The following is a 26876-nucleotide window of genomic DNA, read 5'->3' on the forward strand; positions in this document are numbered from 1 at the left end:
AGCCCCCGCCGTCCACTTCTGACCGAGACCCCGAGCCTCGAGGTACTTTGACGTCCACTTGGGGCAACGATGTCCTGTCCTCCAATGAAAGCCCTCACTCTTAGCTGGGGATTAAGTTCAGAGTACTTTTATGACTGCATGGTTGGGTGACGTGCTACCGGGAACTATAAATGGGCGTAGGCACCAAGGGGGGGTGGACTGCAGGTCAGCATGTTAACTTATAGACAGGTGGAGGTAAACTCCGGGGTGGTCCGAGGGAGGGACTGAAGCTCTGGCCTGGATGCGCTGCTTTAAGCCAGGCATACACTGTGCGATTGTCGGCTCATTTTAAATCGATTTTTTTCCACTCGCGCAACTATATTTTTTTGGATCGGGCAATATTTCAACCCAATCGTTTGTCGTGCCTCGTGCAGTGTACGTGGGGTAACGACCAGAGATTTAACACCTCATGTCGAGCTCCCGATCACGAATCATGTGCTCAAAGAAAATCAAACGTGTTTGAAATCCTGGTCGCTCCTCGTGAAGGAATCGCACAGTTGAAGCAGCTACGACCCAATTGGACTCATCCTTTCGCAGAGAACATGCGCAATCTGTCACGTCAAAAACTATTATTTGTAGTTTAAAGTGTTGAAAATTCACATTACAAATGTTTTAATAGCAGAAAAAAGACTCTTTCCCACGTCTGCCCAGCCAATCCCTTGTCCAATCACGACTTTGTCTAATCTATTTTTTTTTTTTTCATTTATCGCCACACAGAATGGCACAAATTGCCAAGGTAGCGCATTTGTTTTTGCTGAGCATCTTTGGCATCTCCCACTTCAGGGTTCCTCCTCTTCCACTTCTTTTTGACGTTGCAGTTCCAGTAACAGAAGTCCGACGTGAGTATTATGAACGTATAGTGTGAGCAGACGGGTCGCATCAGAGCATCGGGTCGTACAGTGTGAGACCATAATTCGTGGGCTGTGAACTTTTGAACTCGGAGATCTAGTCGTGCAGTTTAGGACGGGGCTGAATCAAACGATTTAAAATATTGCACAGTGTATGCCCAGCTTTAGTCTTGTAGCTGCAGCTATGACCACTGACCCTGACACACTAGTTTACACCAACTATCGGCTTTACTGAACATCTTGTTTTCAAAGGTGGGGGTGGCGTCGGCCTCCTTAACCCAAGCCGGACGTTGGCGTTTACATCTGGATGTTAAACCTGGACTCGGAGTGACGAACTCTATTATAGCAACGTGTTGTGAAACCTACAAATGTAGTTCAATCATGACACCAGTTTTCAAGTTTTATTTCCATTATGATTATTTTCCTTATAGAACTGGATAACTGGCACAAATGTGCCAATCCCAGCGTAATGAACAACTCTCACAGAAAATACAGCACCTTTTCAGCATCACTAAAATATTCTCAATATCCAGAAGTAACAAATACTGAATTTACCAAGATTTTTCATCTTCAGTTACAAAACACAGACAACACATAACAGATTGTGTCATAGAGAACATTTGTCTTTATCTTTTTTTTTCTTTTTTCATTGATCTTTTGTTCCACAAATTCCAAACTTTCACACACAAACATCTAGTTTCTACACATAGTACACTGAAATCTTGAGGTGAACTCACATTTAGAGTACAACTTTTCAGTTAAACAGATCAAAATTGAACTAAAATCAAATGATAAAAGTCCTATACGGCCCAGCTAGTGGAAGGGTTCTGTCACGGAGAGGTCTGAGCGCTCGGAGCACAGAGATGACATAAAAACACTCAGCGTTTCACCGCTCATGAGGGAAGCCTTCCAGCTGATCTCACCACAATCATTGTGACAAATAAAAATCAAATCAGCAACTCTCTTCATAATTTGTACAAGTAAACATCTGCCTGGAGTTCAACGACTTGTTTGCTCGGACCGTTTTCTGGGAAGGGAGGTGGCTCCGTGTTATTGCTTACACTCCCTTTTCCAAGGACTCACAAAAAGCAAGTTTACGTCGTATGTAACTTTTTTTTTTACACCATTTGTGCACGTTTTCGGCTCCCGTAACTATTGCCTTTCCCGGCCTAAACCATCTTGTACCTCTGGAAAGAGAAACTGCATGATTACAAGCATCCAGCTTAGGAAATCAGGCATATATATATACTGTATATATATATATTTTCATATACTTCATATGTATTTATAAAAATGACCTGGGTCCAAGGTAAACGAGGAGCATAGTCACCACTAACTTACTTTCAGAACACATTTGAACCCACTTTGATTAAGAACAATCACTGCAAGCAACAAATCTATGTCATCATACAACAATGAAAACATACTGGCATACAGGACGTTCAAAATGTCAGACAATACAATACAAACATGCGTCACGATCGGCTGAGTAGGGGGTTCGGTGGGTGAAGTCCTCTGTAGCTCATCTCTGAGACCGGCCGTCTCTGACGGGGTTTTTGAAGGACTTGACTGCATCCGCAAAAGAGCACCCGGGTCTGCCGGGAAGTTCTACACTGCATATCAAGTCGTTGTGTTATCTTTGTTCGTCAAATGTACAGATCTGCAGTTCCAGCGGAGCTACGGGCGTCAGGGACGGAAGTACCTCATCAACGCAAGAGAGATTAGAAAAATATGTGACAGTTCTGTCGACTCAAAGACAAGCGCATGCACGCACACACACACACACACACACACACACACGCACGCACATCCGGTCTTCCCCAAACAAATCTGTTCAGAATAAAAAAATGTGTTTGTCTGCAAACAGTAAACGAATAAAAGATCATGATCTCGACTTGCTGATGATGAATTTGAAGCTTTTGGAGTAAATTATAAAAATCTGTTTTGGTAAAACAGGCGAGGTTTCACTATAACTTTGTATATTTGCTATATTCCTATTTAGTCTGGGGGACCAATAACCTTAGGGAAGGGGTGGGGGGCACAGGAATGCCGTAAGAAAAATCCATTTATAAAAGTACAAGAGGACAAAAACAGTAATAAAAATAAAAGACAAATAAATTAAAAAAAGACTGAAATTGAAAATTTTGAAAATATAAAGATAAAACCAAAATATATCTATTTGTTTAAAATATGTATTTGTATCTCTGCATAAGTGTGTTAAGCTGTATATCTTTTGATGTTTTCCACATCATCGTGTTGTGATTCATGATATGTAATCTTCTATTTTTCTTTCAAAGTCTCCAGTTTGACATTTTTTGACGAGCCCTAAAAACATTAAACAGGTTTTGTTTAATTTAGACAAGAAAGAAAGTCACCCGCATCCAAATAATACGGAAGAATATAAGATATCGCTGGAAAAAAGATCAATGAATACACAATAAATATGTCATAAGATATTTTTAGAAATCAATAACAAATACGTGTGAAAATATCTTTTGTCGTCTCATTTCCACATTTAATTATTTTCCATTGAATGTGTGTTTTCCCTTTTAATGTACTTTTTTGTTGTTTTTATTCTTTTTTATTGAGGATTAATTATTTTTTATGACACTCTAACTAACATAGCACACACACATGCACACAAACACACACGTGCACACAAACATGGAGGACGTTTTTGGGTCAAAAGCTCACTCTCTGATTGTCAGCACACGTATACGCGTGCACCTTTGGAGAGATGACACCCAGGTACAGGGATGTGTTTAGATATCAGAGGGGATTCTGTGACTTTTGAAACCACAGCAACGGTGTCCGATGGATGCCTGAACAGAAGCCCTTCAAATTAAATGATTATAACATTATAACAGTAAAAAGATGAATCAGATCACGTTACTGCCTCGGGGACCAGTTTCAGTTGTGCTTGTGAATGTAGAAAAAGTGTATGGAAGCATGACCACGTCCAGCCTCTTCTACACTTGAGCTACTCCGCGTGTTTCTATCTGCTCTGGTTTTATCAAATGATCCTTAAAATGTGCCGGAGTTTGTGTCCACTTTGTGCTACGTTATAAATAAATACGTTAAGCTAAAAACGGGGTTTAGAGGGTTTGATTTGTGCGAAATGGTGAAATGGAAGTAAACGGTTTCTCCCTCACAGGTAAACTCACACGCACACGTGCGTCGTTGTGAGGATTCTATCCAGAAAACTAAGTCTCAAACAGTCTCAAACAGTCATTTAAACTCGTGACATCCAGCATATTGGTCCCTTGAAACACGTGCACACACTCACTCACATGGCTGATTTAGGGAAGCATGACGCGATGATGTCTGGTCTCACGTTCGGTATTTGACCAAAACCCGTCCTGCAGACGTTCCTGTGTCCCACTCATCAACATCAACAAACTGCCACACGACAAGAAGGGGGAAACACCGGTTTAAACACTGAGGAGCTGGATCCAACCATCTCCACGTACAACAGAGAATCCTGTGAAATGCATCGCACCCGTTTGACGTTTCAGGCAGAACAAAAACAAAAAAAAAAAAAAAAAAAGACTGGATTTATTCAGGGACAGAGACAACAAGGCGTCCGAATAAACCCAGCCTGGCTGGAATGTTTTGGTATTATTTGGTCGAGGACAGGTTCAGCAGGCAGTCGTCGGGGTCAGATATCTTCATCGTCAGATAATGATTAAGAGGAAACTCTTTCAGCGAGCGTGCCGTGATCCCAAGTGCGCCACTTGTGTCGCAATGAGACAGCATTAGACGCTGGCGACGGAGGTCAAAGACGCACAAGAAAAGACAGAAATTGAACACATACATGAACTAAATCCTCCCTCGTAAATGGACCTCTCGCCATTCTTTCTTTCTTTTTACCGTGTTTTATCCTTTTATTCCATTTGACTAAGTCAATAAAATGTATTCCTCCCTAAATGATCTGATTTTAGTGTTATTATTTGATCTTTTAGAATACCTGACGGGGGCAGCTGACACTAATCCCAGGTGTTGAAATGGTGCAGGTATCTTTTTCCATGTATGTTTTTTCTCTTGATTATGACCGCTACGTGTCTGTGAACACACTGAATGATGCAAATCCATATTTCAAAGGATTCTGGTCCTACGATGGGGGGGCCAGGCGGTGACGGTGACGAGCGGGCAGCGCTGAAGCTGTCAGGGTGGTTCAGCCTCTCCTGGTCAAACACGCTCTCCGGCTGCGCTCTGCTGCCCACTTTCCGGCGCTTTATTGCAAAACTTGACCTCTCGTTTCAGGCAACTTTGTCGCGAGGAAACTGCCGGCGGCCAGCGCGCCGGCAGCGAACAGGATGGGTAAGGCTTTGGTGATGCCGACGAACGACTGGAAGATGCTGATGCCCAGCACGGCCGCCAGTTTACAGAAGGCGTTCAGGAAACCAAACGCCGTGCACCTACGGACAAGGAAAGAGGGACAAAGCCTTGTGGGTGAGGAGGCTCAGCAGTGATATATCGTATTTTCTGGACTATAAGCTGCTACTTTTTTCATAGGTTTTGAACTATGCGGCTTATACAATTATACAATGGATTTTTCTTACACCGCTCGGGGCGCTCTAACCGGAATTAGAATCAAAACTAAGATAAAATAAATGCAAAGAAGAATACACTACTTCTTTAGCAGATAGAAGTAGGTAGAAGCAGATTTCAAACAGATAAATAAATACCGGTTATTTTCTCTTGGTTCTGTCCCGTTTTAATCAGCAAAGTTGCTGCTGTGTTAAAAGACACTGTTAGGAAAGGATTTATTTAGGTACAAACAGGACTGTCTCAGAAAATTAGAATATTGTGATAAAGTCCTTTTATTTTCTGTAATATAAAAATGTCATACATTCTGGATTCATTACAAATCAACTGAAATATTGCAAGCCTTTTATTATTTTAATATTGCTGATCATGGCTTACAGCTTAAGAAAACTCAAATATCCTATCTAAAAAAAATTGAATATTCTGGGAAACTTAATCTTAAACTGTAAACCATAATCAGCAATATTAAAATAATAAAAGGCTTGCAATATTTCAGTTGATTTGTAATGAATACAGAATGCATGACATTTTAGTTTTTTTTTTTTTTTTTTAAATTGCATTACAGAAAATAAAGAACTTTATCACAATATTCACATTTTCTGAGACAGTCCTGTAGATAAATAAATACCGGTTATTTTCTCTTGGTTCTGTCCCTGTCAGGGTTAGGTTTTCCAGGACCCAAGTGCAGGAGACAGAGGGAGGCTGGAGGCAGGAGTTCTCAAAAACAAAAGGGATTTATTCCATAAAAAGGCAAAAACAAGGCGCTGCAGAGCAGGATCAAAAACCACAAGTAAAAAAGAACAAAACTGGGAGCACATGGAGGAGGGAACAGTACGGACTGACAGGGAACCAAGGAATGACAAGACAAGATATACTGAGGGGATAACGAGACAAGACGAGACACAGGTGCGGACACAATCAGGGCAGATGGGACACAGGCGGGGCAAGACAGAACTGAAACTAAAACTGGGAGGAAGTGTCAAAACCCTGACAGTCCCGTTTTAATCAGCAAAGTTGCTGCCGTGTTAAAAGACACCGTTAGGAAAGGATCTATTTAGATACAAACACATTTACAGTTCAAAATGGTTCTGTACATGTAGTAAATATCTAATCTAACAACATAAATATCTGCGGCTTGCATATCTTTTTTTTTTTAAATAGAGCGTATGCGGCTTGTATGCAGGTGCAGCTTGTGTATCTTTTTTTTATATTTTTTTTAAAAATAGAGCGGATGCGGCTTATAGTCCAGAAAATACGGTAATCTAACGGTACTGGTTGGTGATATCTGGCAGGAAAAACAACATGCTGGGAGAAACAAGTGAACAAATGCCTGTTAGAAGATGAGGGCAGTCTCTACCTTTTATCGGAGGGGTACAGCTCCACCGTTATCACATCCAGGGCGTTCCACGACGCAATGCTGATGCCTCCAAACAGACACAAGAGGGCGATCATCCCCGACTCACTGTTGCCAAACATCAGGAAGAAGCAGCTGACGCAGGAGATGACGCTGGATCCCGCTGTGTGAAGACAGGGAGGAGGATAATGAATACTGAGTGCTACTAAATGAAATGGCAATCTCTGCTCGTAATTGAATCGTCTTCGCTGTTCAGATTTACCCACCCAGCATTCTTAAACGGCCAATTTTGTCCATTAACAGTGCCGACACGATATTCCCAGGCAGCACTGCCAGCGTGCCCAGGAAGTTGATGAAATAAATCATGTAGGCATTGTTGAAGTCGTCGCTGAAGTCCAGCACGCAGCCCTCCTTGTTGTGCAGAAACGTGCTGTTGACCAGTTTACAGTCGAAAAACCTGTATTTGAACAAGTCTGCGGGGAAAAAAGATGAGTTACTGCTCCGTAGTCCTGAATCTGAAACGGATCAACTCTCGCTGTTCATGTTCAGAGCTTTCAGCGTCTGTTTCCCTTCATCAGAATCAGATCTTAACGTGGTGCTACTAAAGCATTAAAAATATTAGATATCTATGATGCATTTGTTCACTTTGCTCTCACGGTAAGACTTGTTTGGTGAAAAATGTCTGACTTCATTCCATCCCAAACCCACATCCTTACTCAAATGATTAGTTATCCTCAAACAGGAAAAGAGATAATTAAATCATCTCGGGGTAACAGGAGCCAGGGCATTAAAACCACCACCGCAGGAACGACGCCTGCCAGGATCTGCTCTCCATCAACGTTCCTCTGAGCCATCCAGCAGCAGCTCCACGGCCTCCTAAAATGTCTTCAAGTGCAGTTGTGTGTGTAAAAACACATTTATCCGATTTGTTGGACCTTGGCACTAGCCAAAAAAAATCACGAGGGCAATACTAAGTACCCCCCTGACTGACTGCTTCCACAGGATCTGAGAGCATGAGATGCAGCGAGCTTCCTTTAACCATCAGTCCATCGTGAACCGGTCATCAGTGACTGAGCAGAGTTTATAAACGCCGATGTCTTGGTCGGTTTGGTGTCTTGAGACAATGCAGTGAGGGAACGATGTAAGCAATGGTATTAAAGATGCAGTTAACGTTCCACGTGAATTAGGAATGGGCGATATTTTACCGTCAAAAAAATTCCCCACGGTAAGAATTTGTCATCTCGTGGTAAAAACGATAAATTCCCATTGATGATGTTTTTGTGTAAAACTGATTTATGGTTCTGCGTTAAATCGACGCACAACGCACGGAAAGAAAGAAAGAAAGAAAGAAAGAAAGAAAGAAAGAAAGAAAGAAAGAAAGAAAGAAAGAAAGAAAGAAAGAAAGAAAGAAAGAAAGAAAGAAAGAAAGAAAGAAAGAAAGAAAGAAAGAAAGAAAGAAAGAAAGATAGATTCCCGTTGATACCTGTTTGTGTAACAAACATGGCGGATCTGAGAGCGAGGAACTTGAGTCATTCCAGTTTTGCATACAGGTGGACTCATTTAATTGGTTTTTATTAATTCAATTTCATTGGTGTAGTTTAGCAGCATCTAGTATTCTTTTAGAGCAGTGTTTTGGGGGCTCCAAAGACTGAATGTGGTGATAGATTTATAGTTACAAAGGTGGAGTTGAATTGGTATTTTTTTTATCATTTTTATCGTTATCGGGATAAATGCCAGAAATGATCGTGATCATTTTTTTTAGTGCATACCGCCCATCCCTAACGTGAATCCAGAAAGCCTCATAAAACCATTTCCATGTATTTTGCAGTTCGGTATTCTACAGAAAAAAAGATGATTCAAAAGGGAAGTGGACACCCCAACGATCTACCCCGGAATGCTCAGAGAAAACAAACAAAGTCCATGTTAAATGTTAAGGTCGGGACTGAAGGAGTGTGGTTTGTTTGTAGGGGCTGCCAGGAGAAAAAACCTCAGCCAACTAGAAAGGAACATGGAAACATGACTGAAGTTTGCAGAACTGCATCTGAGGAAACCACAAGACCGGTGGAACAAGGTCCAGCAGCTCTGCAGCCGAGGGGCTGACGAACAAAGCAACAAAGCACCGAGGCTGGAACGTTCCCGTCAAGGACCAGACCCCAGCGCTCTCACAGTGACGGTGTAGCGGACCGGAGGACGACGACAGAAACATCGCCGATGCGTCCTGAGAGGCATTTTGATTGACTGTGTCTGCACTTCGCTGCCTCAGGCTGCTCAGATGAGATATTTTTATTACACTGTCGCCATCAAAGCCACACTGATAATCAATACCAGTTCAAAAAGGGAGTCAGCCATAAAAGTGCTGAATGTTCATAAACTTTTAGCTGCATGAACGATTCAGATGTGAAAGACTCTCGATGGCTTTGGGGAGGAGAAGACAGGCCGTCACTGCTCAAATAAACCCACCACAGCTTAAAACCGAGGGTTACAATATGTCAGAAAATATGTTATTTTAGGCTCTTGGATGCGTTTTCTGCGTCTGACGTGATTTAAGTCGCCACCAGAAGCCAAAATCCCAATTAAAGAGTTTTCAACAGATCCCTGCTCTGCGTTGTTTCGGTGAAGCCGAACGCAGCGCTTATCCTTTAGATCCGCCCCTCTGCCTCATAAAAGTCTGAGCTGCATTTGTTTTTGTCGCTATGTTAATAGTCGTGTTGCTCCAGCGTAACCCAGGGTTACCGGGAACAGCATGTTTCCATGGCTACTGAACTCTGCTTTGTGTATCTGCCGCAAAGCTGGTTTCAATTCATACGTCATCTCTAATAATTCATCTCTTTGAGTAACTGAAATTAGAGACCGAGAGATGCGTCTACGTTATTTATCAAGCAGTCAGGTGTGAGGATAAAACGTCACTGCTTTTGGCATCTTATTTCCATTATCCAGAGTCCTTACAAACACCAGGAAACTGGACCATATTCAAAGAGTTAAAATCTTACTGCTGGTCTACAAAGCACTGAATGGTCTTGGACCAAAATACATGCTGGATCTGTTAGTTCCTATGAAGCTCCCAGACCCCTGAGGTTCATCTGGATCTGGTTTGTTGTGGTTCCCAAGAACCAGAACCAAGCAAGGTGAGGCAGCGTTCAGTTATTCTGCTGCTCACCGGTGGAACAAACTTCCTGTAGACCTGAGGTCTGCTCCAACTGTCAGCTCCTTTAAATCAGGCCTAAAAACATTACTGTTTACTGAAGCGTACTCTTAAATTAAATACTTACCTGCTGTACTCTACTGCCCTTACTTTTTAACAACTTGTGCTTATTATTATTACCCGTAAAATTCAGAATCCAATTTAAAATTGTATTACTTGCGTATAAAGCCCAAAACGGCTTAGCTCAGCATTATTTGCAAGACCTGATAGTGCCTTATGTTCCTGGCAGAGCTCTCCGTTCTCAGAGTGCAGGTTTACTCGTAGTTCCTAGAGTATCCAAATGTAGATTTGGAGGGCGGGCGTTCTGCTATCAGGCACCACTACTATGGAACCAACTTCCAATCTGGGTTAAGGAGGCTGACACCACCTCCACCTTTAAAACTAAACTTAAAACCTTTCTGTTTAGTAAAGCCTATAGTTAGTGTTTAGTAAACCTCTAGCTGGTGTTGGTAAATCTCTAGGTAGTGTAAACTCTAGTGTGTTAAAGTCGCTCCTGTAGTTTCTTGTGCTGGCCCCCCCTTTTCTTCTCTTTTTTCTCTTTTGTACATGGTGCAGCATCTTCTGCCGGTGGCGAAGAGCATCTCTGAATGCACAACACCGGAACCTGCAGTGTGGGAGTGAGGGGGGCAGGGTAACAGCCCCTTTTGGGCGGGGGAGAAGGTTTGTCCGTCAAGACTCCTCGCCCTGGCCCTGCCCCTTCTCAACCTTTCCATTCATCCTGACTTATTTTCAGTACTCCTACTAAACAATTGAAATGATTTTCTACGAAGAAGGTCTGCCCCTTCAGTTCACCCGTATCAGTCTCACACTCATACTTGTCATATTGTCATGTGCTTCAGGTGGTGACAAGAAATGATGGTAACCTCAGACAGAGTTAGATCAGTTTACGTGCCCGCTATCACAGAGCTGCGCTCACCTGTGTTGTAAAACAAACTGGCAATGAAGGTGCAGTTCCTGAAGATGGTGTGTATGGAGGTAATGTCCTCAAAGTAGCACTCCTCAAACACAGAGTCTTCAAACACCATGGACTTCATCTTGAGGTTGAGGAACCTGTGGAGAGGTTTCAGTTTATGATCTCCAAACGTGACGGCACCAATGAGAGCAGTTAGGCAAGTATTACCGGTCATTGAAGTAGTGTCCCTGGCGATGCACTTGGTTTTCCAGGGTGAAGTTGAAAACGATGTGCTCCACTCGTTCCTTGGAGAAAGTCTTGGTGCGGGAGTCGTACTCCTGCTTCTGGATGTACTTGATCATGTCCGGGAACCACACCGTCAGGCCGTAATAGCTGCGACGTTATCAAAGACAAGCTCAGAATCAGTAACGTGAGGGACTGCACTGCAAAAACTCAAAATCTTAACAAGAATATTTGTCTTATTTCTAGTTAAAATGTCTCATTTCTAGTCGAAAAAATCTCATTATACTTAAAACAAGACTCATCACTGGAAAAAACAACAATTTTCACCTGTTTCAAGTAGATTTTCACTTAAAATAAGTAGAAAAAATTTGCCAGTGGAATAAGATTTTTTTTGCTTGTAATGAGAAGATGAATCTTGTCCCACTGGCAGATTTTTCTACTTATTTCAAGTGAAAATTTACTTGAAACAGGTGAAAATTGTTAAATAACTAGTTATTTTTCTGGTAATGACTTTTGTTTTAAGTGTGATGATATTTTTGACTAAAAATGAGACATTTTAACTAGAAATAAGACAAATATTCCTGGTAAGATTTTGAGTTTTTGCAGTGTAGCAGAGGGAGCGGTGCAGGGGGGCTTCAGATTACCTGAAAGACATGGTGAACCAGACAGCCATGAGCATGAAAGTGGTGCGTTTAAACTCGGGGCTGAAGCAGGCGAGGATGTTGCTCCTGATCTGCACCACGGACACAAGAGAAACACACATGAATAAAGATTCTCCTTCATCAGTTTGATGCGACACTTCCGATTGAGGTGTCTGTTGCTGTACACGCATCTTCTATCAGCTTAAAAACGTATCCAGAGTGAAGGGTTTCATGTCCCAAACAGACCAGGGGAAGTTGATTCATGCGTTCATCTCCAGTAGAGTGGACTACTGTAACGGTCTGCTGACTGGACTCCCCCAAAAAAGCATTAAACAACTGCAGCTCATGCAGAACGCTGCAGCTCCAGTTTTAACCAGAACTAAGAGATCAGAGCACATTACTCCAGTTCTAAAGTCTTTACACTGGCACCGGTCAGCTATAGAACTGATTCTGCTACTGGTCTACAAATCACTAAATGGTTTAGGTCCAGAATATACGAATGACATGTTAGAAGAATATCAACCCAGTATCCAGGAGCTGTTCAAAATCCAGGAAAACAAATATGAACTGAGAAATGATGGTTCGTTCAAAAACCAAAAGGCAAGAACAAAGTCAAAAGAACATTGTATTTCAGTAAATGGTGTAAAACTATGGAATTGTTGCAAAAAGGACTTAATAATGTGTAGTTCGATCCATACCTTTAAAAAAATGTTTAAAATTAAGACTATCAACGGGTATAAAAATATACTGTAATGGGATATACTGTAATGCAATCAAATTCATTGACACCAAATTTCATAGTGTAACAATTATTACTAGGCTTTTGTTTGCTTCTTTGCACCTACCTCTAACAATCATTAACTTTTTTCCTGCACTTCTTTATAAACATTGTCTAGTATTGATTGATAATTGCCTATAACCCTATTGATAATAGGGTAGGCATCACAAGCTCAGGCTTCAGCCTACACCTTTTTTGGTCACATCTATTTGAGCCATCTTTGTAGTGCCTCTCTGGTTTTTCTGTTTTCCCCATGTGTGCTGTATGATGATGGTTGCACCGATGTATTAACATTGTTTTTTGGATGAGCAAAATAAACAAAAAGAAAGGAAAAAAAGAACCCAGTAGGGCTCTGAGATCTACTGACTCAGGTCGGATGGTGGAGCCCAGAGTTCAAACCAGACATGGTGAAACAGCTTTTAGCTTTTATGATGCACAACTGGAATACACTACCAGCTGAACTGAAATCAGCCCCAACCGTGAACATTTTTAAATCCAGGTTGAAAACACTTCTCTTCTCCTGTTCTTATGATAATACACGTTACATTTTAATCTTTTGCACTGTATGTCCATTTAATGATTTTAAAGCAAATTGGTATTTTATTTTCTTCTAATGCTTTTCTTTCTTTTTCTTTGCAAATGTATTTTCTACTTATGATTTTAATGTAATTTGATGCTTCTGTAAAGCACTTTGAATTGCCTGGTGTATGAATTGTGCTTTACGAATAATATATTTGCCTTGCCTTGCCTTAAAGTTACAATAAACTTTATGAGCATGAGCTAAAACTTGCGGCTCATTTCTACGGCGGTGCCAGCAGGCAGGTGGGGTGACGGGGGTGTGGGCACACCGAGCTGTGAATGTGGGCTGAAGGGAAATGAAGATCAGGCACGACTCTGTTGAGGCTTTCAGCCCACAGCAGCGTGCAGCAACCATGTCCAGTACAGGCAAAACAAAACAGGTCTAGATGCAATCATTTCAACAACAACTCATAATCTGTTCATTTGCAGCTCTGTGTGGATCAGCATGAAACAGTTGGTTCATGATGTTGGGGTTACGAAAAGAGACGAATAAGCGTCAAGTCTGAAACACAAAACAAAGCTCTTTTTGTCTTGATCTCTTCTGAAAATAAGACCAGAGGCGAGTCAGGGAGGAAAATACCAACAGAACAGGCTATATAATGATGTTGGCTGCTTTTATAACCACATTTGTTGCATCCGCACTGTTCTGATTCCAGAGGTTTTCTAGATAAATACTCATAAACCAAACAAAAACATCAGTAGCTGCTAATCATCAGATATCCTAGCCATTCAAACCCATGAGCTCATGTTACATCATCTGAATCATCTACAAGGACAGAAACGTCACTGGCCTGGTGGGTGAGACTGATGATCTTGAGTCTGTAGCGCTGCAGCACCGGGGTGTCGGTGCCGATGTCCACCAGCTCGTCCATCTGCTTCACCGTCTTGATGGTGGTTACCTGGGAGGAAACACACGCGTCAGTCTGCTGGAGGAGTCTACGCGGTCGGAGCCGAGCGCTGAAGGACGCACGAGTCGCTCATCAGCAAGCATCGTCTAGATAACTGCCATGTGAGAAACAAGAGACGACTTTCTAAAAAGGAGAAGGTTGCTATGACAACCGAAAGTCGGCCCTTGTTATTACTAGTCACCATTTGTCACATATGAATTATTGTACTGTTGTCTGGTCAAACATCATTGGGAAATATAAGAAAGCTGCACGTATTGCTCTTTCATGTGGAAGAAGGACAAATGTTGCTAAAATGCATGACAGTCTCTGTTGGCTAGACGTAAGAAATAGATTGTTGTACTAGACTTTTGTATAGAAAATTAACCTTCAGTTCAGAAACACATAACTATTCAACAAGACATGCTGCTAGAGGTTGCTTTACCTTACCAAAATCTAACACATCTGCTGGCACAGTGATATACAGAGCAATGAAGGAGTGGAATTCACTTCCTGATTATATAACGCAACAGAAAAATGGATTAATATTTAATGGGGTACTCATATTGTTGTCCAACAACTGCTAAATATTTGCTCTGATTATGGGGTTGAATTTGATGTAAAATACAATGCCAAGAAGAGTGTTGTGTTGATATGCAGGACTAAGGAGGACAAGCAACTAAACTTTCCCCTCTTTTATTTGTCAGGTCAAATTATTTCTGTATGTAACTATACTAAATACTTGGGCACCATTATTAATGATGAGCTGGTAGATGATGCTGACATGTGCAGGCAACGGTGGATGCTGTATGCTCAAGCCAAGATGCTTGTCAGGAGGTTTCACTACTGCTCTTCTGAGGTTAAGGTCAATCTGTTTAGATCATACTACACCCCTGTATATACAGCCCCCTTATGGGTGAAATACACTAAAGAGAGTATGCGGAAGCTCCAGGTGGCCTACAATGATGCACCCAGGATCCTGATGAAAGTTCCTAGGGGTGGCAGCGCTAGTGAGCTTTTTAAGGACCTGCGCTTACCCTCCTTTCAAGCCTTGCTGAGAATGCACATGTATAAGTTCAAGGGTCGCTTACATGCATCACAGAATGGTATTTTAATAGCACTGACCAACCCTAGCTACAGCTCGGTTCGCTACCAATCGCACATGTGGAAACATTGGTACACATGCCTTTTATAGTTTTTATTGCTTTTATTTATTTTAATGGTGTTTTTATTTGTTAGCTTGATGTGTATTTATATTATCATGTATGTTTTGTGTTTGTTGTATTGTATGTTTTTCTTTACCCTCTTTCCCTGCTGACTACGGTCGATAATAATAAAGATGACTGTTGGGTCATGGCATCTTTGCAATGTAACAAAAGTATTTGTGATGATTCAATGTAGGAGCTTGTGTTGTATGTTTTGTTGTTTATATGTTTTGTATGTGTGAATTTTTGTGTTTCTGTATTTGTGAATGAGTATTTTTTCTGTTTGGTTTGTATGTGTACACTGTATTGTCACTCATGAGAATATGAAGAACACAGGAAGAATAGCTGCTCCTTTGCAAAAGCTAATGGGGATGTTAATAAAACAAACTAAAACCATTTCTCTGATAAAAATGAAGCTTTTGGAAAACATGTTTTATTTGTTTAAGAAAATGCTATTTGAGATGAAGAACCTTAAATTTAGGTGTGAACTTGAACATTTTCTTTATCCTGGAGCTAATCTTTTTATTGCTGTACCTGATATAACACAGTGTTTTGGAGCGTGGTGGCGTTTATGCGACATCGGGGAGTTTCCTTGGATACCAGCAGCATCTGAGCAGATTCCCCAGTTTTGCGTCACTTGGATCAGCCGCCCGCCCCCCCCGCCCCCCTCATGTTTCTACTGCCAGTAATTCATGACTGTTTCTTCTAGAGATACTCACAGTAAACACCCTCTCCGGGTGCCCCTTGGCTCGCATGTTTGTGTCGTGGACCTGCTTCAGGATCATCCAGCCTTCATCGTGTTTGCCGTTCTGTTTGAAAAACAAGGCAATGATTCCTCCACTCGCGTCTCGTCATTCATTTAGTGCTCTGAGAAAGGAATCTCCACAGAGCCCAACTTCCATATATCGTTGTATTTTATAGCAACATAAATACTGTCATCACTCACCTCCAAGTAGAAGCGTGGGCTCTCGGGCACGGCGTTGAGGGCGGCGATGGCCGCCACAGAGGGAAACGCACACACTAGCACGAACACGCGCCAGCTGTGGAACTGATACGCCGAGCCCATCTGGAAACTCCATCCTAGTGGAAAATAAACGGGAAACCACAAAGAAATGAGCTCACATACCTGAATGGTTGCAGCTACAAGAGGTTCACTGTGCAGGCAGGAGTCAAGACATGGAAACACGGGTCCAGCTCGTATGTAACCTCGCTGAAGATGCTAATTCAGCGGGACACGCGATGAACCTTGACCCTGAAGGGAAGTCAGAGGTCGACTCCGGAGCTGCGTCTCCGGGTCTGCTTTTTTTTCTGCAGCTAAATCACTAAAACCTCCAAACTGTTTAACACAACAGACATTTTGAGAAATAGCCACAATTGGGAGGAGAATTACTTCAAAGATTAACGGCATTGTCATATTTCTGCTGCTCAGCCTCCAGTTCACTTTAACATAAAGGCTCCAGCCAGTCTAATACTTATAAATATGCTATTTATCTAATGCAGTTTGACAAAGCTGTGCATTTGTTAACTAGGAAGAGTGGTTTTTAACTTAAAATAAGTGGTTTGAGTTGTCAGAAGGCAGTTTTGAGGACTTTTGTTCAGGGTGACAGCTAGTTTATCATGATGTTGGTGTTTAACTTCCCATACACTGCAAAAACTCAAAATCTTACCAGGGATATTTGTCTTATTTCTAGTTAAAATGTCTTATTTTTAGTCAAAAAAATCTCATTACACTTAAAACAAGACTCATCACGAGATAAATAACTTGTTATTTGACAATTTTCACCTGTTTCAAATAAATTTTCACTTGAAATAAGTAGAAAAATCTGCCAGTGGGACAAGATTTATCTTCTAATTTCAAGCAAAAAAATCTTGTTCCACTGGCAGATTTTTCTACTTATTTTAAGTGAAAATCTACTTGAAACAGGTGAAAATTGTCAAATAACAAGTTATTTTTCCAGTGATGAGTCTTGTTTTAAGTGTAATGAGATTTCTTTGACTAAAAATGAGACATTTTAACTAGAAATAAGACAAATATTCTTGTTAACATTTTGAGTTTTTGCAGTGTAGTCTTGTAGTACCAATTCATAAGCAAAGTTATCACAGTTTGACTGAAGTGTAAACTAAAATGAGAACAATCTGCAAGCTGGGACAACACAGACGAGGTTAAAACATCTCGACATTCATTCTCACCGTAATGTGGGATTATAGCCCAGGCCATGGCAGACGCGTAGATGCCCCCCATCATCCAGAACATGCAGAGCCAGCTGAGGTGCTCGCCGCGCTTCTCCTGGGCCAGAAACTCAGAGTAGTAGGAGAAGACGATGGGAATGGAGCCACCGATCCTGCAACATTCAGAGATCAACTGAGGCCAGGAGGTGAAGAGAGTGAAGATTACGGGCAGGACACGAACGTGAGCTTTAGACCCACATCCGAGCAGAACAAAACGCTGAAGAAGAAGAGACTGGTTTTTTGCATTTACCCAACACCTGAGAGAAGACGGCAAAACAGAAAGGTGCTGTAACCCTGGACGAAGGAGGAGAAGAAGGAGAAGATGCTGTTGATGGAGAGAGAGATGAGGAGAGACTGGCGACGGCCGATCCGGTCAGCCATAGCCCCCCAGAGGAACGCTCCCACCATCATCCCAAAATACACGATCAAACCTGCACACAAAAGGATTTTTCTTTACTTTTCTTTCTATGTTTTTATTTTTTTTACTACATTAGATATTCCATGAAGACAGTTAGAACCACCCTCTGGTTTGTGTATTCACAGTTTCACTTACAGTCTTACAGCTTTGCAAGCAGGTGGTGAAATTAGCTACAAAGATCCAACATGTTTATTTCAGTCATACACTGCAAAAACTCAAAATCTTACCAGGAATATTTGTCTTATTTCTAGTTAAAATGTCTAATTTTTAGTCAAAAAATCATTCATTACCAGAAAAATAACTTGTTATTTGACAATTTTCACCTGTTTCAAGTAGATTTTCACTTGAAATAAGTAGAAAAATCTGCCAGTGGGACAATATTTATCTTCTCATTACAAACAAAGAAATCTTGTTCCACAGTCAGATTTTTCTACTTATTTTAAGTGAAAATCTACTTGAAACAGGTGAAAATTGTTGTTTTTTCCAGTGATGAGTCTTGTTTTAACTGTAATGACTAAAAATGAGACATTTTAACTAGAAATAAGACAGATATTATTGTTAAGATTTTGAGTTTTTGCAGTGTAAAGCTGGGCACGGAGGCTCATGACTCAAAGTCGGAGCCAGTCCTAAAGAAAGTGCCGTGTTTGGTGCTCGCTGGCTGCACTTTTAGGTCCCGCTGTTGGCTCTTGCCGCTGCAGGGGAGTACTTTCTCCTAGTCTTTTTGCAAAGTGCTGTTTTCATATGCGTTGTTTGCATACGTATGTGCTTGTTGATACGTTGCCTTTTCCCACATTTTCCCTGCATTTCTTGGTACGTCAAAGAAGGATCAATCTCATCGCTGCAGACCATGAGTAGGAATCTTTCTGTTCATCATTAAACAACAGAGAAACTAACTGATGGCCTCGACAGGGTTAACCACATCTCAGGCGCTAGTTTCTGGGATGGCATGTGCGCTACAGACTCTAATAAACATCCCCTGTTCCCTGTAGTGGAGTGCGTCGTCAAGAGCAACAGCGTGACTCATGTAAATGTTTTAAATAGTTCTTGAACAAGAGTGAAGGCGCTCAGCACTGAGCAAGCTGCAGCCAACGTTCAAGACACCGTTCAAAATGCATACAGTTATCATCCTTTAAGGGGCGTGGCCGAGTCTTACCAACAGTACTGGAGTTGAGGGGGGATGAGGGGGGATGGCATCCCCCCTGAAATAAAAAATGTCCAAATGATCCCCCCTGTAAAACCGCCATCCCCCCTTTACATCCCTTTTGTCATTTCTTCAATGAATTTGGTATTACTGCTATTTCAACATTTAGAGTCATCACCAGAAAAATAACACCAGAAAAATAACTTATTTGACCATTTTCACCTGTTTCAAGTAAATTTTCACTTGAAATAAGTAGGAAAATCTGCCAGTGGGAAAAAGATTTATCTTCTCATTACAAGCAAAAACATCTTGTCCCACTGGCAGATTTTTCTACTTATTTTAAGTGAAAATCTACTTGAAACAGCTGAAAATTGTTGTTTTGTTTTTTTTTTACTAAAATGAGACATTTTAACTAGAAATAAGACAAATATTCTTGTTAAGATTTTGAGTTTTTGCAGTGATCCATTTTACTTATCCTGTGAAGGACAGAGTCATATTGATAAGTTCAGAAAACTGTTTTTTATAGTTGTGTTTTGATGTATTTGATGTAAGCCCAGTGGATATTTAAAGCGTACAGAAGGCTGCATTTAACTGCTGCTATGTCATTCCTGCAGTATTTCTGCAGGTGTTTTGGTCAGTGCTATTATTTGTAAATATTATATTATTTGTAATCAGCACAAATTATCTATCCCCATATGATAAAATCCACCATCCCCCCTGATTTTATTTTACAACTATTGCTTACCAAGCATGCTTTTGTTGGGTTCAGACAGGCACATGTCCCTCTCGGCGCTGGGGAGGACAAACCCCACCACGAAGATCTCCACGCCGTCCGCCATCAGCGCCAGCCCCAGCACGAAGTACAGGCTCCACTGGAACCTCCCGTGGCCGCATTCCTGCAGGATGGTCTCGTACTGCTGGGCCAGCTCCTCCCGGTCCTTCCTCCGCTCCGCCTCGGACACGCCGACATCTGTGAACTGCTGAGCTCCGGCCGCCACCGACCCCGGCCCTCCGGCCAGGCTGCCTTTGCCCGATTCGGCCCGGGGAATTCCTTGGTACTCCCCCTCGTAGATCTCGTCATCCTCGTCGTGACCCTCCGTCGAGTCACTGTGGCCCTCGTCGTCATTGGCCGCCTGGCTGTCGCCACGGTAATATCCCCCATCCTGGCTTCCCTGCATGGGGTATTCATCGTCGTCATCCTCCTCGAAGCGGCTGTAGGAGCGCTTACTGTACTCGTCGCTCATGCGATCCACCGAGCGGCCCACCTTCTTGGAAGCGTGCCGCTTTACTTCTTTGGCAATGTCTTTGGCACCTTTTATGAAGGCAGTCCGGTTTTGGTAGCCTTCCTCCATTTCAAAGTAGGTTTTAGAAGAAGCAGAAAAGGTCAAAGGTCCAGCGAAGCGGCGCCCTGAACAAAGGACACACTTCAGAGACTTAAAAAGATGATTCCTCTCACGTGACAACTGGTTCTTTTTCGCTGGAGAGAAAAATGAAGATTTATCAGTTAAACTTAAAGCAGCACTATGTAACTTTTCCACCTTAATATAATATTTCCAGAGTCATTGTGATGGTACATCAACTTCCAACAGGTTTAATGAACCTCTGTCATGGTCTGGGGGGTCTGTATCGCCTTCACTGGCACTATGTCACTTTGAGGTGCATGGTAGGAACCCTTCCACACTAAAAAACTACACATTTTTACGGCTTTGACTGCGATTAACCCCAATCTTCAGATAAAACTAGTTTGTTGAGGAAAAAATATGAACTCTATTATTTGTAGCTGCAGAGGACAAAAATAATCTCACGAGGAAAACAAAAATATTGCTCACGCCTCGGAGCCTCTTCAGCATAATATAGCAGTCAAAAAAAAAGAAAAGAGAAGTAAGAGTAATACAAAACATGTACTGTATGTTGTACTATTATACTAATTTATTGAAACACACGGCGAGTCAAACATTTACCAAAGCAGCTGCCAAACACTCCTAAACAAGGTAGCCGGAGACGGTGGTTCTGCAGAACTGCGGCAGTAAGTCCTCATCGGAGCTCCACTCTTTGATGGGGATTTCATATGGACCCAAACCGTTAATAATCATTATTTTCTCCATATACCGCTCCCTGGCTTCCTTGTTTAAGGTATCCCGGTAAATTCCAGTTCCTTTCCAGCAGTTTAACATCTTTTTTTTTGCGTTCCGTCTGTTCACTGGGTGAAACAGAAAAGTAGTTTTGAAAGTCCGTCCCGTCTTATTTCATTCATTCTCAAAACAAATGCACGCGACGGGCACAGGAGTTTTCCGGCAGTACGCGCTGGTGCTCATGGGAAATGTAGTGTTCTTTCTGGTAAAGCACTACCGCTTTTGTCCAAAGGAGCCGCCAAACTCAACAAAAACTGAAAGTTACGTTGTGCTGCTTTAACAGTCAAGCAAATAATAACCAAATACTGAAGAGTACTTTGTCATAATGAAAATCACTTAATGGCAGCCTCAAGTCACTGGGGATTATTCAATAATTAGAGCCTGTGGACACAGTCCCAGATCTGAAGGGCAGCTGGTCGGGAGGGCTAGGGGGCATGAGGGAGGACAAGTGAACACAAATAATACCAATACATGATAATAAATAATAACAATCATTCAAGAGGCAACAGAATGACCGAGGACACGCAGCGGGACTTTACACAGACAGAAACACAACTCCAGCCGTGAGCTGAGGTCAACACGAAGGCAGTTTTGAAAAATGTTCAAAATAGGAAAGAATGAAGTTGGGAATGTTTTCATTGGCTTGTTCTCAGTTGAACTAGTGACAACAGCTATGAACGCTTTTAAAGCAGGGAATTAAAACTGTGAAAGATGAAACTGTGTTACGCTCACTCTGAAATGGTGCCGTACATGTGCAGGAGAGGAAGAAACACCCAACAACAACTGAATCAACAGCGTTTCTGACCTCACGCAGGGCTGAATTTCCGCCTTATCCATCTCTATCACTCTGGGGGTGTTTTTTTTCTTTTTGTCTTTAAACTTTCCATTTTTCTTCCCGTTCACCAAAACCACTTAACACACCTCTAATGGTTTCCTTCCCACGTCCACCTGTCGCCTTCCCACACCCGCCCAGCGTGGCTCCTCTGCTGAGTCACAGACGAGCCTGAGCAGTAATCACGGGTCATCTGCTGTGATTGGTTTCTAATCGATGCTTCTTGGTGTGGAAAAGCTTTTTCGTGCCTCGCCTCATGGTTATACGGGTTGCAGCATGTTTTTGTAAGCTGTGAAACGTGAGTTCTTTCTTTGCTCAGGCTAAATGAAATGAAGAAATGCTAAAATAACTGATGAAATATACTCAAAGGAAATGATATTATTATCAATTCTACATCCATTTGGGTTGTTTTGACTGGTGACACGGCCGTATAAATCTGCCCACCCCCACCCCGTTGCTTTGGTACACTCTGTACCGGTGGAGACGGCTGTGGACGGGAGGACATAACACCCACTCCAGGAGAGAGGGAATGAGTAACGGGCAGTCCAAAGTCCAACAACATGATATTCTGTTACGTGGAGTTTATGTTTAAAGGGAACCTATTATGGCATCTAATACCTATTTTAAACAGGCCTTGAATGTCTTAAAAGCAAGATTGATTGTTTTTGCTAAATAAATTAGAAATTCAGCCTCTGAGCCATGTCTTTATCTTCCCATTCTCTAACCTCATTATCTATGCAGGATTCTGAGTGGGCGGGGCTATGATAATGAGGCTCTGTGCTGATTGGCTGCCTGAATGAGGCGATACACCGCTACGAAAAAATGGCGGAAGTTCCGGCCGGCGGAGTTACACCGTGTCATAACTGCATGCGATGCAAGCGAGCGTCAAGATCAATTCCATCCATCTGCTTTATTTTCTATTGGACTGTCCTAACTGGCCGCAGCGACGCGGCGTGTCGTTTTGAGCTGAACATTTGTCGGACGCCCTGCTTCTATTTTCTTCCTGTCACTCGCGTTGAAAGCCGGTTGAAAGCGCTGTAGGAAACAGTCATGGATGAGGAACGGCTGATCCAGTTAGTTGAAATGAGAAGTTATCTCTATGATTCCTCCTCATTTCACTACAAAAACCTCAATAAAGTGGCAGCTGCTGGAGGGAGATGGACAGAGAGCGTCCGATGTCACGCAGTGCTACGATAGTCGGACGCTCGCATGCAGTTACACGGTTTTATAGTTGTGGGCGTGGTTTGCATTTTGGTTATGTAACGAAAATGCGCAGAATCTGAACGGCTCGTAGAAGCCACATCACACTGGACGGCTTATCCGGGCGGCTGTACATACACTGCAGAATTTGGTTGCTTTCCTCCTTGAGGGGAGACCACTTTATATATGTTAAAGCAAGAGAAAACGTGTTTTTCATAATAGGTTCTCTTTAAAATTAAAAATGATTCATAATGCTGCAGCTCCCCCATTGATAAAATGTGTTAGTCTCTGCTCTGAGAAGTCGACACGAACAACCAGATTTGTTACAAGGGGTGATTGTCGTGTACCCCAACGCAACACTGCATTTGGAAAGTCATCATTCTCCTGTATTGCAATGACTAAATGGAATACTCTGCCAACAGACATTATTTCACACCTTCTCACATCTTGCCAAGTGTCGGTTACTGTCAAGAGAAGTGTGTATGCATTTATGAAGTGTGTTGTGTGTGTGTCGGGGGGGCAGCCTAGCTTTAAATCTTAGGTGCCAAAATCTTACAGATCCCATGCTCTGTTGAATCTGCTTCCATGTTTCGATTTATCTATTTTATCTATTGTCTCTTTGCTTTGTTCTGCTCTTTTACTTATGTTTTCTTGTTCTACACTCATTTTAATGACCTATTCCATCAACCTTCCCAGGGACAACAGGTGGAAAATAGCAAGCTCCTACAACCTGGCACAATACATATTCTCTTGTACAAGATTAATGTCTTACTGTGCACTGTCCCTGTTTTGAAATAAAATAAATTACAAATTATAATGTTGGGTTGAACAACATAACCATGATCACGTGGGCGTCCAGGACTTGGGTGGAGCAATCAGGGAGCAGCTCTTTTTAAGACGAGGCCACCCGATCTCTGACTGCGTGAGTCCCACCATTAAACGTGCTGCATTAGAAACGCCGAAGGAAACTAAGAAATCATCTAAAGCTGAGGTCTGGTGGACCCGTCTGCTGCAGGCTCACGTGCACCTCTGCTGAAGCTGGTGTTCCAAGCATCATTTTCAAGCGCAGGCTTATTTTAGCAGAGGATAAGCAAGGCCTCCGTTCATATGCGTTATGGACACCGAGCCTGGGGTCATCACGCAATAAGTCAACATGTCACTTTTGATTCATGGTTCACTGAAACAACAGACAGACATCGATGAGACATCCCTGCACTTTCCCCCTGTTTCCAAAACAACCCTGACAGGTAATAATGGAGCTCTTTATTGGTATTGGAGTACGCCACACCAAACCACCTGGATATACATTTCATTTATTTCAAATAACTGTTTCTTTATGATGATTTTCAGTTAAGATGCAATATTAGCCTTTGTCTTACAAACCATATTCATTTTTATGCACAATTATGCTTCCCCTTCTCGGAGACTTGGACATGTCCATGTCGGCCACTGCAGCGTGCACGCAGTGCTGAACGCTGTGTTGTTTTTTTTTATGTTAAATTTCACTCAGGGAACCATTTCCAGTCGTGACACAGCAGATCCTTCCCTCCCCGTCAGCATGATGAGCACAGATCAGAGCAGAGCCACCGGGCCTGGTCAGCCAGGCCAATCCCTCACACTCACACCCTGTAATACAAGTGTGGAGAGACTCCCCTCACAGGCCTTGTATCATCATATCTGACAAAACAAAGAAAGCTGTTTGAAAAATAAATAAAATGCACACACACACACGTTTGTGTCAGCGGATCCTGCAGAATCAGGACGACTTTGCACCAGGGATGTTCTTTTGCTGTATTAGTCGTCTTCCCAGAGAAGTTTGGTCTAGTTTTGTCAGACGCTCTCTTTACTGTCTACTATTCACATTAGTGCCGGTTCTGTTTGTACTAAATGTAAAGAAACAGCTGTGACACTTGAGAAATGAGTCAGCACACACAAACACCAGAACCACCAGAACCACCAGAACCACCAGAAACACCAGGACCCTGCTAAACGGATTCAGCCTCCAATGATTTCATTATCGTGGCTCAGGTTTTGACAGGCTGCAAACCAAAAAAGGGAAAACAACACAATCCTTTTTCTGAAATTGCATGAAAAGCTCTCGACTGAAAATGCATGAAAACTTGTGAATAGCAAAGCGAGGCTGCGGTCCTCAATGAATCAATAAGACTGATTATCAGCCCTGGAAGCCGGTGGGCAGGAACGATGCCAGCAGGAAACAAGAGCAGAAAAGATGTGGAAATGAAGAGAAAGTAAAGAAAAACAAGAAACAAAAAAAGATAGATAGATTAGATAGATAGGATAGATAGGATAGAGATGTTCTAGGGACTGATTGTACTTCACCATTGATGTCAGCTTGACAGCTTCTCTGCAGCTCAGCCTCCAGCTCCAGCTCACAGGAGGAGGATGGAGATGGAGAAGAGGAAGGCCAGAGGATGATGGGGGTGGATTTTATTGCCCCCGAGTAGGGAACCCCTTTTGATATATTTCTCCTCCAATCAAAAAGCCAACAGCTTTAAGATCCTGTGGAAAGGCCAGCCAAGGCAGATCATCCGCTCATCACGGTCCTATTAAAGCGGGGGGGTGACGGGGGGATTTCTCTCCTCCGTGTCGTGATTTTCAGCCTCACCAGGGCGCCTGGTAACGTCGCAAATGTGACTGGTGCAGAAAGCCCTCCATCTCCCCTCCATCTCCCCCTCCATCCCCCCCGCCATCCCCCCGCCAGGCCCGTGTTTCTGCTCGGATCGGGCTGCATGCGTGTGTCGGGGCTGCAGCTCCGAGACGCCGCTGCTGCAGGAGCGGGAGCCCGTTTAAACCGAGCCAGGGCCCACAGATACATGCACAGGGATATTAGTCCCTAGTGTGATTAACGCCACCTGACGGCCTCCCTCCTCACATATGCGCCTATTCTTAGAAATCAAGCGGCTTGTCACGACCCGGGGGAGATTTCAGCCCCGCATCCTCCATTCAGAAGAATCGATCTTAATTGCAGTGGGAATGAAAGCGCTCGCCGAACACGCCCGTCGCGCAGCTCTCGTGATGCCTTTAATTAATGTCAGATAATGGGGGGTACAAATAAATAAAATACAAATAGATGTCCACTGCTCCAAGATAAACATCACCCCTCATGAATGAAATGCAAACCTACCTTAAGTCTTGCGAGCGTCACCTCGTCAGCCTGGAAATGGTAAAGATGAGGATGAGGAGGAAGAAGAGGAGGATGAGGAGGGTGATGATGCGTGCGCGGCTGTTGCTGTGTGACGATGCTGCGCGTTGAGGAGGAGGAGAGGAGAGGAGAGGAGAGGAGAGGAGAGGAGAGGAGAGGAGAGGAGAGGAGAGGAGAGGAGAGGAGGTTTTGGTCTTCAAAATCTCTTTATTCCACCATTGTAGGACCTAATACAACAAAAAAAATTAACCACTATACACAGAAACATATTGTTCGATTAGAAATTCAAAACCAGCTCTTCATCCTCCCCCACAGAGCACAACACCTTCCCAACAGTCCACATGTTATTGAAGGCCATCATGTTGTCCATCATCTTATAATAAGAATGTTCAACCGTCAATCAGGCTTTCAGTAGCCCCTTCAAAACCAGCACTGGCTCCAAGCAGCCGGCACCTTGAAGCTGGTTCTTTCGCGTCAGCCAAATAACTAACTTAGCAGCACCAGAGATGAAGTTCAGCATTACATAAACACACTTCCTGTTAGCTGGA

General features: G+C 42.6%; 1 protein-coding gene across 2 annotated transcripts; it reads right to left on the reverse strand.

The window, feature by feature from the left end:
- Positions 1-1280: 1280 nt before the first annotated feature.
- Positions 1281-26426, reverse strand: LOC133461467 (synaptic vesicle glycoprotein 2A-like). 2 transcript variants are annotated; one of them, XM_061742400.1, is made up of 13 exons: positions 26311-26426; positions 19747-20409; positions 17693-17873; positions 17404-17555; positions 16160-16293; positions 15933-16022; positions 13916-14023; positions 11771-11859; positions 11112-11276; positions 10908-11041; positions 7056-7262; positions 6793-6952; positions 1281-5305 (listed from the first exon to the last, which is right to left on the reverse strand). In XM_061742400.1, the coding sequence occupies exons 2-13, from the start codon at positions 20351-20353 to the stop codon at positions 5122-5124; spliced, it is 2211 nt and encodes a 736-aa protein (XP_061598384.1). In that variant the 5' UTR covers positions 20354-20409; positions 26311-26426; the 3' UTR covers positions 1281-5121. The 2 variants fall into 2 exon arrangements, with proteins under 2 accessions (XP_061598384.1, XP_061598383.1); XM_061742399.1 differs by having other exon boundaries at positions 19747-20478; positions 26311-26418.
- Positions 26427-26876: the final 450 nt, after the last annotated feature.

Source organism: Cololabis saira, chromosome 15 (assembly GCF_033807715.1).
Source record: "Cololabis saira isolate AMF1-May2022 chromosome 15, fColSai1.1, whole genome shotgun sequence".
Lineage (NCBI taxonomy): Eukaryota > Metazoa > Chordata > Actinopteri > Beloniformes > Belonidae > Cololabis > Cololabis saira.

Coding starts and splice junctions, on each gene's coding strand:
- LOC133461467 (XM_061742400.1), bottom strand. CDS start 20,353: ATGGAGGAAGGCTACCAAAACCGGACTGCCTTCATAAAAGGTGCCAAA. Junction 7,263..10,907: donor CAGTTTGTTTTACAACACAG/GTGAGCGCAGCT, acceptor TTTTCCCCGCAG/ACTTGTTCAAATACAGGTTT. Junction 6,953..7,055: donor TGGCCGTTTAAGAATGCTGG/GTGGGTAAATCT, acceptor GTCTTCACACAG/CGGGATCCAGCGTCATCTCC.